This window comes from Mustelus asterias, chromosome 3 (genome assembly GCF_964213995.1).
Source record: "Mustelus asterias chromosome 3, sMusAst1.hap1.1, whole genome shotgun sequence".
Classification (NCBI taxonomy): Eukaryota; Metazoa; Chordata; class Chondrichthyes; order Carcharhiniformes; family Triakidae; genus Mustelus; species Mustelus asterias.
The window spans coordinates 53570746-53585989 of NC_135803.1; the positions used below are offsets into that span (position 1 = coordinate 53570746).

At 40.2% G+C, this 15244-nt stretch overlaps 1 protein-coding gene across 2 annotated transcripts in view; it reads right to left on the reverse strand.

The window, feature by feature from the left end:
* cul3b (cullin 3b) overlaps window positions 1–14483 on the reverse strand; it is a 92575-nt gene extending 78092 nt beyond the window's left edge. The window contains exon 1 of one of the 2 annotated variants that reach the window (XM_078208951.1): window positions 14144–14483. In XM_078208951.1, coding sequence (XP_078065077.1) covers window positions 14144–14206 — 63 coding nt within the window. In that variant the 5' untranslated portion in view covers window positions 14207–14483. The remainder of the gene's footprint in view (window positions 1–14143) is intronic. The other variant, XM_078208956.1, reaches the window with a different exon arrangement.
* Between the last annotated feature and the right edge of the window lie 761 nt (window positions 14484–15244).

The window sequence follows — 15244 nt, forward strand, 5'->3', positions numbered from 1 at the left end:
GCCTTGATTGAAACATATCAGATCCTGAGGGGTCTTGACAGGGTAGGTGTGGAGAGGATGTTTCCACTTGTGGGAGAATCTAAAACCAGGGGTCACTGTTTAAAAAAATAGTTCACCCATTTAAAACAGAAATGAGGTAAAATGTGGAACTCTCTTCCTGAAAAGATGGTGGAAACAGAGTCTTCATATATTATTACGGTAGATGTGGATAGATTCTTGGTAAACAAAGTTAACATAGGTTATCGGGGATAGGCAGGGTGCAGATTTGAAATTACTGAGACATCAGCCATGATCTTATTCAATGGTGGAGCAGACTCAAGGAGCTGAATGCATACACCTTCCCCTTGTTCGCATGTCATATGTCAAGACAATATATTTGATGCATGTGCTGCATTTGATTTAAATTAAAAGACAGAATACCTGGCATGCAAAGCAGCCTAAATACAATCAGTGGATTTGAGATTTTCGAAAAATGGAGAGAGAAAATAATGGAATTTAATGTAGACAAATGTCTCCACCTCAGGATATTAAGCCAAGGTGAGGAAATTGAAATATTTTTTCACTATTTCCCAATGTTATCTAGATTCAAGAACTGGGCCTTTGCATTCAAAAGTTGAAAATGTCACTTCAGCGTTTAAAAAGGGAGACGGGAAGAAACTATGCAACTACAGGCCTGTCCATTTAACACCAATTGTGGGTTGGTGGTGATCAATTAGATTACTGAAATCTAATCAGCAACTATGTTCCTTAGATAGAGATCAGTTGATGAATGAGAGTCAGCATGGATTTATGAAGGGTATGTCATGATTAATATATCTGAATGTATTTTTTAAAAAGAAATTATTAGCATGGTGGATTGGAGAGCATCTATGGAGAATGTATATATGGACTTCCAGGAGGATTTTATTACGGTTCTGCGCAAGAGGTTATTAGTAAAAATGAAAGTGTAGTAGATCAGAGGTAACCCTCCTGCATAAGTTTAAAAGATTGGTCGAGTGATGAGAGACCAAGTATACAGGGTTCATTCTCCTATTGCAGAATACGACAAATGGTGCTTCTCAGAAATCTGTAGAGGAACCTCAGCTTTTCACTATGCTATTGACATTGTTGAAGGAATGAACTTATATTTCAAAGTTTGATGCCAAGTTAAGAGACATACTAAATGGTGGGGATAGGACCAGGAAATGAGGAAGGTACGTAGACAAAGTGAGTGGGGAAAACTATGGTAGATGGAGTGCAAGGAAATGAGAGGTCATCCATTTTGGACCTAATGACAAGGAATTGAAAGCACTGACAAAGCAAAGGGAATTAGGTGTCCATGTAGGCAAATCACTAGAAACCAGGGTACAGGTACAAAAAGTAACCATAAAAAGAATGTTGGCCTACATCTCAGAAGAATTGGAATTAAACACTCCTAGGATAGGGAAGGAAAGTTATTGAAGTTTCCTGATTGCCATCCAACAGTATCTGCTGGTGGTGAAATGTGGTTATAACTTTGTCACTTAAGAAGCGCCACAATGTGACTGGTGCCTCTGAAACTAACCTCAAGCAATGATCAAGTCTCTTCAGGCAAGGGAGAAGAGAAAGTTGTCAAAAAGGAATCAAAAACAGTGCTTGAAAAATAGCTTAAATGCAAATTTAAAAACTAAGCTAGAAACTCTACACAGAAAAGAATTCTTGGCAGATTATCTAATACATGTAAACAATAATACATACAAAGTGTATTTTTCACTACTTTTTCATCAACTCTATTTGAATTACAGTCAATATCACAAAACTGAGAAGTGATAAGGGCCAACTAAGCTTCAAAAATCAAAGATTTTTACTCTGATAAAATAAGAAGTCAATTATATTAGCCCGAACTTTGCAAAAGTAATGACAATAAGACCATCCATGTTAGCTGTCAACACTCCTCAAACTGCAAACATCTTCTGGAAGTTGTATATGCTCTGTTAGATACTAAAATGCAAAATTTGTGTCAGTGATTCCATGCTCTCTATTGTGTGCAACATTGAAGTCCCCAAAGAGACTGCAATAGAAATCACCAAACTGTCAAAAACTTGTTCTTATATACTATTGTTATCACTGTAAAAAAAATCCATGGAACCGTAGAAATGTTATGGTGCAGAAAGAGGCCATTCAACCCATCTTGTCTGCGCTGGTCAAAAAGAGACAAAGAAAATTAGCTACTCATTTTAATCCCTTTTTCCAGTGCCTAGTCCATTGTCTTGCTGGTTACAGCACTTCAGATGCAGATGAGTTGAGCATTTCAGCCTCAACCATCAATTAAGGCAGTAAATTTCAGACACCCATGGCCTTCTGGGAGAAAAAGTTTTTCTCATGCACCCTCTAATCCTTCTACAAATCACCTTAAATTTGTGCCTCCTGGCAACTGAGCCCTCAGCTAGGGGAAACAAGTTTTCCCTGTATACCCTGTCTAGGCCCCTCAATTTTATACAGCTCAATTAGGTGACTCTTAGCCTCCTCTGTTATAAGCAAAATAACCCTAGCTAATCCAATCTCTCCTCATAGCTGCAATTTTCATGCCCTTGAAGAAGTTACACCTTGCTGAATAAGGTGTAATTAAAAACTAAATATTGGCGGAATGTCAAGTTTCTCCATTATGATTTATTTTAATGTCATGATATTTCAACTTCTCCCATGTGTGTACACCCCAATCATCGATTTTGCTCTCTGGAATATTTTAAAAGTTAAGAGTTCAGTGCCTTATTTTTCTTGGTTCGCTCTCTATAACAATACTTCAACATGACTGGTTGTTTACCATGCTAGATTACATTACTATTGCTGGATGTCGGAAGATCTCCTTGATTTGGTGCCAGATTTAAACTGGCATTAGGAAAGAGATTTGCGGGTAGGTGGATTGGCCATGCTAAATTGCCCCTTAGTATCAGGGCTACTAACTTAGGGTAAATATATGGGCCGAATGATCTCTTTCTGCACTGTAGGGATTCTATGTTATGATCTGAAAGGAGAAACTCACACCACACCACTGGATCTTTGTGAGCAGCGTTCAAGGCCTGTGGCATGCACCATCACTCTGCCACTGACTGCAAAATCCAAGCCATTGAAACAGATGCGTTGCGTTGAAATTGTATTATATCGCCAAAACAAATTTAAAATGCTGACTGCTGGTGGTTATACAGGAAAACAATATGTTTGGTTCATTTCCAGCAAACTCAAATATGAAGAGCAGCAGCATGTGCTCTCAGATGTCAAGTGTTTTGGCAGTCACCCAGAATCTAAAAATTAGGTTGTCAGCTGCAAAAATATATTACATACATGACATATCAAATAAGAGATCAATATCCATTTGGTTACAATCCATGCAGTAATTACAGTACGTTTACCAGCTGAAAACTAATATTCAGGATTCACCCTTACATTACCTCCCCACTCCGTTCCATTTCCAACTGAAATCGAGGATGCCAAGAGAATGCCCTCCCTCCATAAACTTATGTTTACTGTTGCCTTTTCAAAGAGTTACACAATTCTTCAAATTTCATATCCGTGCAACAGTTAATTGTTTAAAACATATATTCTAATACAGTGGGTCTCAAAACCGTTTTGGTTGAAGGACCCCTCTTCCAAATGCAGTAGTTATCATCTAAAAGATAACACTATGATTTTCATGAATCCTGGACAAACTTGTATTTGACAACCGTTTGAGTTTCAGTAGGATAAATACTTTGAGGTCTTGGGGTGCAGAGGGTAGTATCCCAGCCTAAGCCAGAAGCTCCTGGTTCAAGTTCCACCCCAGGACTTGATAGTCAAGGACGGTTAAGAAAGACCCTTGATTTTTTTGAATACTGTTTAAGCTAATTTCAAGGTAAATTTTAAATGCTTAGTGTGGAACAGTTCCCTTCATTCCCTAAGCAGTTAGATTTAAAACTGTTTGGAGAAGAGCTCTGTTGTTTGAAGGAAAATTACTGTTCTTGTTAGGCAGTCTAAAGGCACAATCTTCCTTAAAACTATTTTCAACCATGGAAGCCATACTGAGTCCTTCCATGATGCTTCAGTGTGTACACCCATCCGTGGCCGTCACCATTTTGCGCTTGGCGTTTCTGGTGTAGGTCACCGAGTCCCTGATGACATTTTACAGGAAAACTTTCAGGACCCTGCGAACCTCTCACAGATCAGCCCAGAGATGTGCTCGATGACCTCGCAGCGAGCAGTCAGCTTAGTGATAGTCTGGATGTTGCTGCAGAGCACTTTAGTGTCATACTTATAATGTGTGCACTTAAGTGTCACGAACTAAATTAACCCTTCCAGAGCTCCCAGTTGCTACACCCTATGATCTGCTATTGGTTTGCAAACTGTAATGTTGCAAATATACCAGGTCTGTCCTTCTTCCTCTATCTGCAAAGTGATGGATTAGTCCTTGCCTTGTTCAAATATTTCTAACAGTCTCAAAACCATTTCTTACATTGTTTGGAATTCCCAGATGCAATGCAGTACATTATAAATGCATGATCCCACACTGCTTGATATTGGATTATCTACATCCTCTTGATCCACGGGTGGCGTAGGGGAGCAGATTGAGCATATTCTAGGACAAGATGGGCAAAATCTTTGTATCGTCTAAAGCTGTCTGTATCTTGCCAGAGGTGTCTCAGTTTGATCAACCTCGTTGAGATCGAATTAACAACTCTTTCAACTCCTGAAGTATTAAAAAAATATAATTTCCAATTAGTCTATTTTTCTTGGAGCAGAAAATTTGAAATAGCTATGGCTGATGCATTTTTTTTCAAGTTTTCTTCGCTTAAGGATTAGAAAAAGATAGGTTTCAGAGATTAGAAACGAGTGGAGGACAGTGGGGATAGCAGGCATCGTATGCATGTGCTTGAGAGTTTGGATTTTTGTACACAGTCTTGATTCTTTTCATTGGGCTGGGAAACAATGATATTTTATGAATGGACAATACTTTTTAGTGTATGAGGGAAACATGTATTTTGCATGCCAGAGTTTATAATTATTGTATATGTGCAGTGCCACTCTTTTTAATACCGATACGCCTATTTCTTATTTGTCAATGGAACCTTACAAGTTTGGTTTACTTGAATTAGAATTTTTGTGCATGGTGTGTGGGAGTCTCTGGCCCCATCCTCAATTTTCCTTCATGAGATGACAGCACATCATTTTATTGAACTGCTGCAGTCCTTGGGGTGTAGGTACACCAATAGTGCTGATAGATAATACCCTCCAGAATTCTGAACCAGCAATATAATTCCAGGTTGGAATGATGTGTGACTTGGAAGAGAGTAGGGTTTCCATGTGCCTGCAGCCCTTGTTCTTCTAGGTTTTGAGAGGTAATAGCTATGGTAGATGTTAAAGGAGCCTTAGCCACTTGCTGCAATGCAACTTGTAGATAGTACTTAATGCAACCATGGTGCAAGAGGGGGAGAATATTTAGGTGGCGGATGGGATGCTGATCAAACAGGTTACTTTGTTTTGGATGGTGTTGAGCTTCTTCAGTGCTGTTGCAATTATACTCGACTAGATAAGTGTTCAGTATTTCATCACCTTAGGGAATTTTCACAGTAACTTCATTGCAGTGTTAATGTAAGCCTACTTGTGACTAATAAATAAACTTTTTACTTTGGTGGGGATGAGTCAGTCACATAGCATAGCCAGCAGTTTTATGTGGCTGGTCCAAATAAATTTCTGGTCAATGGTGACTTCCCACAATGTTGCTTGTGGAGAATTCAATAATAAAAATGTTGTTGAAAGTCAATGGAAGGTGATCAAATTCTAGATTCATAGAATCTCTACAGTGCAGGAGACAATGATCGAGTCTGCACCGACTCTCCAACAGAGGATCTTACCCAGACCCATCCCTCACATAATCTCCATAACCCCATACATTTACTCCGTTAATCCCCCTAACCTACACATCTGGGATACTGAGGGGCAATTTAGCATGGCCGATCCCCCCAACCCACACATCTTTGTACTATGGGAAGAAACCGGAGCACTCAAGGAAACCTACGCAGACACAGGAAGAACATGCAAACTCTACACAGTCACCCAAGACTGGAATTGAACCCAGGTCCCTGACATTGAGAGGCTGCAGTGCTAACCACTCTACCACTGTGCCTCCTCCCTTATTGAAGATGGTCGTTGACTGATACTTGCATAAATGTAGTAGTATAAATGTTGCCTAGTATAAATGTTACTTGCAATTTATCAACCTAAAATTGAACATCATTCAGGTCTTGCATGTAGGGGACAGACTGCTTCATATAGTTCGTATTATCCCCAGTGCCACACACGTGATAAGGCAGATGATCACCTGTTTTATAAGGACTGAAATGTTAAAACACCAGACGTGCAACATTTTCTTCTTCTGTCACGGGGAACCTGCATTCTTCACGGCTGCAGCACACAACAGGGTCCAAAGCCAGTCCCATTTCTCATGAAAAGCAAGTAAAAGCAATTACAACTACTGTCAGTTTCATTGCAAACTAAAAGCAACTGCAGTTGAAATCAGTGTTTGGCCTTCATGAGCCAGGGCGAGATGAACTGCTGTTGACACGAGGAGTCAGTTAAGGATGGCCCATGATTTGTTACTCTTTATATATCAGGCTGTTATTTATAATGTGTGCATTTAAGTGTCATTAACTAAATTAACCCTTGCAGAGCTTCCAGTTGCTATAGCCTACCATCAGGTCCTCTCATGAGCTTTGACGTGAGAATCCAACAGCTCAGACAGGCATGCCTTAAGGTCAGAAAGTTGAACCTGTGAATAGATACAGCCTCATGTCAGAGTTTAATTACTGTTGGTGAGGATACTATGGAATATGTATACAAGTTTCAGGCTCAGAACTACTGAACATTTAATGAAATTGCTTTTGTTTTAAAGCAAAAAAATTACATATGCAAGAATATGATCAAAAAATCTTGGCCCATGTTTTTCATAGAAGACCAGCAAATTGACCATGGCATTACTTATGGTTAGTTGACAAGTACAAGTTCGACATAAAAGATGAGGACAGAGCTGGAAAATATATTGGGAAGCAGAATGAACTCATGGTAAGAGAATGCAAATATATGTTGAATGTTGACTTAGTAAATCTGAATAGAAATGTTGATGCAACTATTTATAATGTTACTCAAAAGTATGACCATAAATTATGGCCACAGGAAATGCATGTCCTACCCAAGACTTTTTGTATATAATTAAGCATGGATAAATATTGGGCATCATTGAAGTAAAATAAAAATAGCAATCTAAGTTGTTCCACATAAAACTTGATGCAACATTGCATGTTTGGTATCTTTTGTATGTGGATGACGCCTAATTGTGCCTCACCATCACCTCTATCAACTTCTCCACAGTTGCCAAATGATTAGAGTATTTTCCTGATCTCCAGTACTGGACGGCCAGAAATTTCCTTCAATTATGTATGCTTTGAAGTTCTATACCATTCCCCACAAGACTTAATTCATCTCTACACACCTATGCCATCATGGAAATCATCTCTCCTGGAAAATGGAAAAGTGAGTTAGCCAGCATTCAATTTTCAAGGGAAATTTAGCATGGCCAATCCACCTAACCTGTACATCTTTGGACTGTGGGAAGATACCGGTGCACCTGGAAGAAATCCAGGGGGAAAATGTGCAAACTCCACACAGACAGTGACCCAAGCTGGGAATCAAACCCGGGTCCCTGGCTCTGTGAAGCAGCAGTGCTAACCACTGTGCCATCCTCCAGCTCAAAAGCTTTCTAAGGTATTGACATACCTCTAATTCCAGCCTCGCAACATCCCCAATTTCAATTGCTCTACCACTGATCGTGTCTTCAGCTGCAAGGTCCCAATTTCTGGAATCCCCTCCATACACCTCTCCCCTTCTCTCTTTCCTCCTTCAAGATACTCCATAAAATCTACTCTGAACAAGCTTTTATCCTTCTACCCTCATTTTGCCTTATGCGATTCAGTGTCAAATGTTGTTTTATAATGCTCCGTTAAGTACCTTGGGGAGTTCTATTACATTAGCGGTACTATATAAATATTAGTTGTGGTAGCAAGTTTTTTTGGTATTAAACCATGTACTATTGACAAGACTTACAAACCAAACTATAGAGGAGAAAATTCCTTTGAAAAATGGGTCGTGGATGCAGAAACAGAAATCATCTAAGCAGTTGTGAAGCTATGCTTGACAAATTACAATTGGTGGAATAAAGTAATATTACCAAAAAATGTCACAAGTGAATCCCAGAAAGGTTGAGAAAGTCCAGTTCACAATTACTTAGAAATAAATAGTCCCAAAATTGGTATTACAATATCCATCCTAGGTCAAATGAAGAACAAGTAACAACAAACTGATCTCAGCAAAACCAGTCTCCTTCACTCAATAAAAAGATCGGAATGAGAAGGTCTAATGGCCCTTGCCATAGCTGACTGGTAATGGCTTGTTCCTCAAGGCCATTGTTCAAGGACTATCTGAAGAGAAGTGATCAAAAATGTTTAGATGTTCTTTGGTGGGGAACATTTCTTCAGTTCTCTGCCCAAAGGCAGGTCTGACCCACAATGCCGTGACCATCACTACAGGTAAGGTAAGGAGGCAGACACTTTTGCAAGCATGTTGCAGTCTGGAGATATGAATTGTGTTAGTAGAGGCTCCAACATACCTTTCATCATATGGATGACTAGGAATCTCTCCCACTCTTGCCACAACATTTGAGGGATATGTAGGTCAATATTCAACCAGTTTGGCCACATTATGAACACACCTTCCATCAGGTCCTAGATGTGGGACTTGAATCCTGCAAGTTTCAATGAAGTCACCTCCTGTTCTTTGAAATTCCAGACAGTACAGGAATAATTTGCTTAGTGTATCATGGGACAAGCTGCTCATCCCAGGAACCAATCTAGTGAACTTTCACTATACCACCTCCAATGCAAATATATCCTTCCTTAGATATAGTGGTCAAGTGTGCACAGTACTCCAGGTGGGGTCTTCCCCAAAAAGCTCTACAACTGTAGCAAGGCTTTCTTATTTTTTTGTACTCCAATTCCCTTACAATAGGAGTACACACATGCCTTTCAGAGCATCAATATTTAAGACTCCCACCTTTTAAAAAATTATTTCCTATTCTAATGACTAAAGCGAACTCAACACTTCCCATATTTTACTACATCAGCTACCTTGCTAATTCTAGCTACATATCTTTGCAAGATAACCATGCTCTCCTCAGAACTTACATTCCCACTAAGCTTTTTACATTGTCAGCAAACTTAGATACATTACTGTAGGTATCGTTGTCCGAGCCGTTAATATAAATTTAAATAGCTACAGTCCCAGCACTGATCTTTGTGGTACTCCACTAGCTACAGCCTGCTAACTTTGTCCTGTTTATACCTACTCTCTCCTTCTAACCCTTTGGCTAATCTCCCATCCATGCAAATATTACCCTCAAATCCATGGGCTGTCATCTTGTGTACTAACCTTTTTTGAGGCATTTTATCAACTGTCTGTTCCAAATACACAACATCCACCGGTTCCCCTTTATCTACCCTGCTAGCTACATCCTCAAAAAAACTTGAATACATTTGGCAAACCAGATTGCTCCTCAGTAAAACCTGGGACTTTTCCTGGCATACAATAATTTTCAAAGTGGATGGTTCAGACTCTCTTAATAATAGATTCTAACACTTTCATACAAGCATAGGAACAAGGAGCAAGAGTAGACCATTTGGCCCTTTGAGCCTGCTCTGCAATTTATTAAGATCATGGCTAATCTGATAGCAACATCAAATTTGCATCTCATTTACCCCCAATAACCTATCACTCCCATTCTTATCAAGAATCTATTCACCTCTGCCTTAAAAATATTCAAAGACTCTGCTTCCACCTTTTCAGGAAGAGTTCTAGAGACTCACAATTTCGCCTCGCCATTTTAAACGTGCAACCCTTTATTTTTAAACAATGACCCCCAATTCGAGATTCTCCCACAAGACGAAACATCCTCTCCACAACTAATTGAAGTCGGGCTAATGAGCCTGTAGTTCCCTGTTTTCCCTCTTCCCCCTTTCTTGAATAACAAAGTTTAATTTGCTAACTTCCAATTCACTGGGACATTCTAGCAAATTTTGGAAAATTATATCCACACTCTCGGCAGTTGCTTTATTTTTAAACCTAAGAATGTACACCATTAGATCCTTGGAATATGTCAGCTTTTAATCGCTTAAGTTTTTCCAGTAATTGTTCTTTACTGATATTAATTAGCTTAAGTTCCTCACTCTTGTTAGCCTCTCAGCTATCCTCCATTACTGGTGTGCAATTTGTGCCTTCTACTGCTAATGAGACATGAAGGGGAGATCCCTTATTTTTGCTTGGTACCTTTGTCCAAGCCATTAATATCAAATGTGAATAGCTAAGGTCCCAGCACTAATCTTTGTGGAACACCACTAGTTACAGCCTGCTAGTGTCCGAGTTCTAGATTCTCTCATAAGGGAAAACATCCTCTCAGTATCTAACCTATCAAGCCCGTTCAAATTGTACAAGTTTCAATAAGATCGTTCCTCATTCTTCCAAACTCCAATGAGTATCGGCCCAACAAGTTCAACTTTCTTCAAAAAAAATCCTTTGATTCCAGAAATCAGCGAGTGAACTTTCAGAACTGCTTCAAATGCAAGTGTACTGAACCTTAAGTAAGGAGGCAAAAACTGTGTACAGAACTCCAAGTGCAGTCTCACCAATGCCCTGCGCGATTGCAACAAGACTTCCCTACTTTTATACTTTATCTCCCTTGTAATAAAGGAAACATTCCATTTGGCTTCCTAATTACTGGCTGAACCTGCACGTCAACGTTTTGTGATTCATGTCAAGAACAGTCAGATCCCTCTGTACCACAGCATTCTGCAGTTTCTTCCATTTTAGTAATATTCTGTTTATTTATTTTTCCCACTAAAGTGGTCAAACACACATTTTCCCAAACCATATTCCATCAGCCAAATTTTTGCCTGTTCACTTAACCTATTTATATCCTTTGGCAGACTCAGTGTCGTCCTTATAGCATGCTTTACTAACTACCTTCGTATTATCAGCAAATCTGGCTACAATACCATCAGTCCCTTCTCCCAAGTCATTAATATAGATTGTAAATAGTTGAGGCCTCAGCACGGATTTCTGTAGTGCTTCACTAGTTATAGTTTGTCAACCTGAAAATAACCATGTACCCCAACTCTTTTTCTTCCTTCAGACAGCCAATCTTTTATCCATGCAAATATATTAGCCCTAACACCATGAACTTGTGTAGTAACCTTTTATGTGGCACCTTATTGAAAGCCTTTTGGAAATCCAAATAGGTCATGTCTACTGGTTCCCCTTAATCCACCCTCATACTGAAGATGACATTTTGTGCATTATTCAACAACTCAGCTACAGCAGAAATTCAAGCTTTTGACTTTTAATGATAGAACTAGTAATAATCAGCGAAGCACTATCCCTGACATATATCCTTTGTTCAGATAGTCTCTCCATTCTCATGAGTTTACACGAATGAAGTCGGAGTGTTAAACAGAACTTGATGCATGTCAACACATTACCAGCGAAGCTATGGATTTTATTAGCTATATGCATCATAGTTATCATCCTGCTCAGTGCTGATAAGAAAACTGAAATGCTTTCAATAATTTTACATAATTGCTAATAAGCCTAACTATAAAGAATTCAGCTAATTACTCTAGATTCTTCATTTAATCAACAAAAAGTACTTCTGTGTCCAATTGAATGAACTTGGTAACTAGATTGCTGCAGATACAGAATATTCTGGTCTTTTAAAAGTGGATCAGTGCAGCCAAATATGTATTTTCAAACAGTGTAGTTTTTTGCCCCATTACAAATGTATGTTCCAAATTAAAATCAGAATATGAAAACTCTTGATATATAAATTGGTCAACAATTGTTTCATTGAAATTGCAAATGGTCTGCTATAGGTCCATATTTTTGAAATATAACGGACACTAAATTAGGTAGCTGTACTTTTTGCAGATTAGGTACACTACCTCTATACTACTTAGAAACATCCTAACTGAATAGGTAAAGCAACATCAATATAATTCAAAATAACTATCATTGTAGCATTATTTAGTGATGTTACTTTTACTGGTAGAAACTTTGAGGCAAGTGGCCTAACTACCCTCATCTGAAGACAAGTGTGCAGCATGAGTACATTCTTTTTAAATGCAGTAGATATTAAAAGCCAAGAGAAAAAAGCCTTTCTGCTTTTCAAGTTACTTTCTAGTCCTACCTTCCAGTTGTGCTTCGATTAAACAAAGCTGATTTTCATTTGGACATCCTGAACTACATCGGAAAGGAAGCCTATGGGAAGCACCTGCTGGCAATTGCGCAAAGCTCAATGAATGGACTCCCTGTCCAATGTCACTGTTGTCCATTTTCATAAATGTCTGTCAACTAAATATCAATCAGCTTAGCTTTACTGTGCAACTTTTCAGCAGGAATAGTAACACCTACAAAGCAAAACTTCTCTAGAACAAATGGCAAAGGAATACAAGTAGTTTTCATTGGCAATATATCACACCATTCAACCCTTTTAATCATCCAAATGATCTTTTACACTATTTGGGTTAAGACATAACTTCAGTTAGCTTAGCAGAATTTTCTGAGAAAAGTCCAATCAATATTTGGCTGGTAATGTTTAGGTCTACTTTAGTAAAAGTTAAAATATATTTGACAAGGCACAACACACAAAAAGCATTCATCAAACACTGCAACAATTTCAAAGAGTACGCAAGACCAGCAGTGTCAAAATATTACAGAAATTGTGACCAAAGCAACATGACTAACATTCAACGCAAATTACTTCCAAAGATCATATTCCACTGGTAAACTTGCTGCTGTAAACAGACGTCACACAGTAAGCTTGGGTTTCTTTTGGGTAATCATATAAATCAACAAATTAAGGGATAAATTAAAAGGCAGTCCCTTAAAGAGTTACTGTATCAAAGTAAACTGTGTGTAGAACTTTATCTAAGTGAATGGAACCTCAACTGCAATGTCTACATAAGCAGAACAAGGAACTGTTCCTGTGTACAAATGTTATTTTGCATATTCAATTGTTATTTATTTATTCAAGTCAAAGGCAAAAACTGCATGATTTCAAATCAATTTGTGCTTAGGTCATGAATAAACCCGCTGGATAATCTGTACCGTTTAAAATGCATTAATTGTAAAATATTTTCAAGTAGGAATGAGCTGTCAAAACACAAAATCTTTCAATGATAACTGGAATCTACGAAATATTTTACAACATAACAAAGCTGTTGGAAATGATTCGGACATGTCTATTGCAGTTTCTAACTTACAGACGACAATTCCAAAGGAGAAAGACACATTCATCGCACCTTTCAACTAGTTCATAGTGCAAAGCACTGAGGACCAAATATCCTCGCCTGGGGGTGAAGGGTGCATTAGTCTCGCTCACAAATATCTTGCCATTTCAATTCTTACACGAGAATCTAAATTATAACTTAAATTCCCATGTGTAACAACAAGTTGACGTATTCAGCGAACCGATCTGTGTTACAGATGATCCGTTGGAGTTAGAAGCGTTTCTACTGGACTGAAAACAGCAAATTGGTAACCCTCCACACTCCCACCCCGCCACCTTCATAAGCAAATAGAAAATATCCCAGAGTTGTGAAATTGTTTCAGAAAATTAAAGCCGCGCCTTGTAACTTATTTCCTTGTGTTTCAACGTCATTTCAGAACCGACAATATCCTATTGTCCCAGAAATCTGTCATGTACAAGGGCCTCTCTTTTTTGGAAAGGGGGGGGGGGGGGGGGTGGTTGAAGGTGAAGGATAGAACAAGTAAATCAAAGGATGACAAAATTATCCAAAAAAAAGAGAGACGGTTTCGTGCTGCACAACGGGGAGGGAGGGCATCGCAGCAAACAGTCAAGGACTAAAGAGCCTCCGTTTGGCTTCCACGGAGCACCATGAATATTAATCAAACGATAAGGGGCCTGCTCCTGTGTTGACATCCGCAGAAGCCCGGGCCCTCGATTTGGAACATTCGCAGCCTCTGCCTGTGCGCGGCGGGGCTTTTTCTTTGGCTCCCTCGCTACTAAATAGCCGCTGCCGGGGTCCTTACTTACGGGAAACGCTCGTATCCTCATCTTGGTGTCTTTCTTCGTCCCAGCTTTGCCCAGGTTTGACATGTTGGCGGCTGGCTTCTTTCACATAGGACTCACTTACAGGGGAGGAGAGAAAAAGAAGAGGGGGGGGGGGTGGAGGTTCCGATAAAACACCGAGCTATAATTAAACGTCTCAATTAGGCAGGGTCTCCGGCCGATGATTCGGGTCGATCCGACCCCTTCAGCAGAGAGGCGGCGGGATCTTCGACCATGAAACTGTTTTTAATATCAAATAAAAAATCTGTTGAAAAATACCAGCCCGGCTCTATGGCGGCCGAAACCCTCAGTGCGCATGTCACTCGGCGGCCCCGCTATCGCGAGAACTCGGCCCAGTCCTCGCAGATCGAACCCGAGACTGGCCGTCCCGGCTCGCGCAAACCCGCCAGCTGTCAATCACCCAGCCAGCTGTCAATCACCCCGCCAGCTGTCAATCACCCCCCAGCGGTCAATCACCCCGTCTGTCAATCACCCCGCCAGCGGTCAATCACCCCCCAGCGGTCAATCACCCCGTCTGTCAATCACCCCCCAGCAGTCAATCACCCCGCCAGCTGTCAATCACCCAGCCAGCGGTCAATCACCCCGCCAGCTGTCAATCACCCAGCCAGCGGTCAATCACCCCGCCAGCTGTCAATCACTCCGCCAGCTGTCAATCACCCAACCAGCTGTCAATCACCCAGCCAGCTGTCAATCACCCCGCCAGCTGTCAATCACCCAACCAGCTGTCAATCACGCCGCCAGCTGTCAATCACCCAGCCAGCTGTCAATCATCCCGCCAGCTGTCAATCACCCAGGCATTTGTCAATTATTCTGCCAGCTGTCAATCACCCCATCTGTTGTCAATCACCCTGCCAGCTGTCAATCACCCCATCTGTTGTCAATCACCCTGCCAGCTGTCAATCACCCTGCCAGCTGTCAATCACCCCATCTGTTGTCAATCACCCTGCCAGCTGTCAATCATCCCACCAGCTGTCAATCACCCCACCAGCTTTCAATCATCCCATCAGCTGTCAACTACCCACCTTCTGTCAATCAACTTGCACGAGCTAATCACCCCGACAGCTG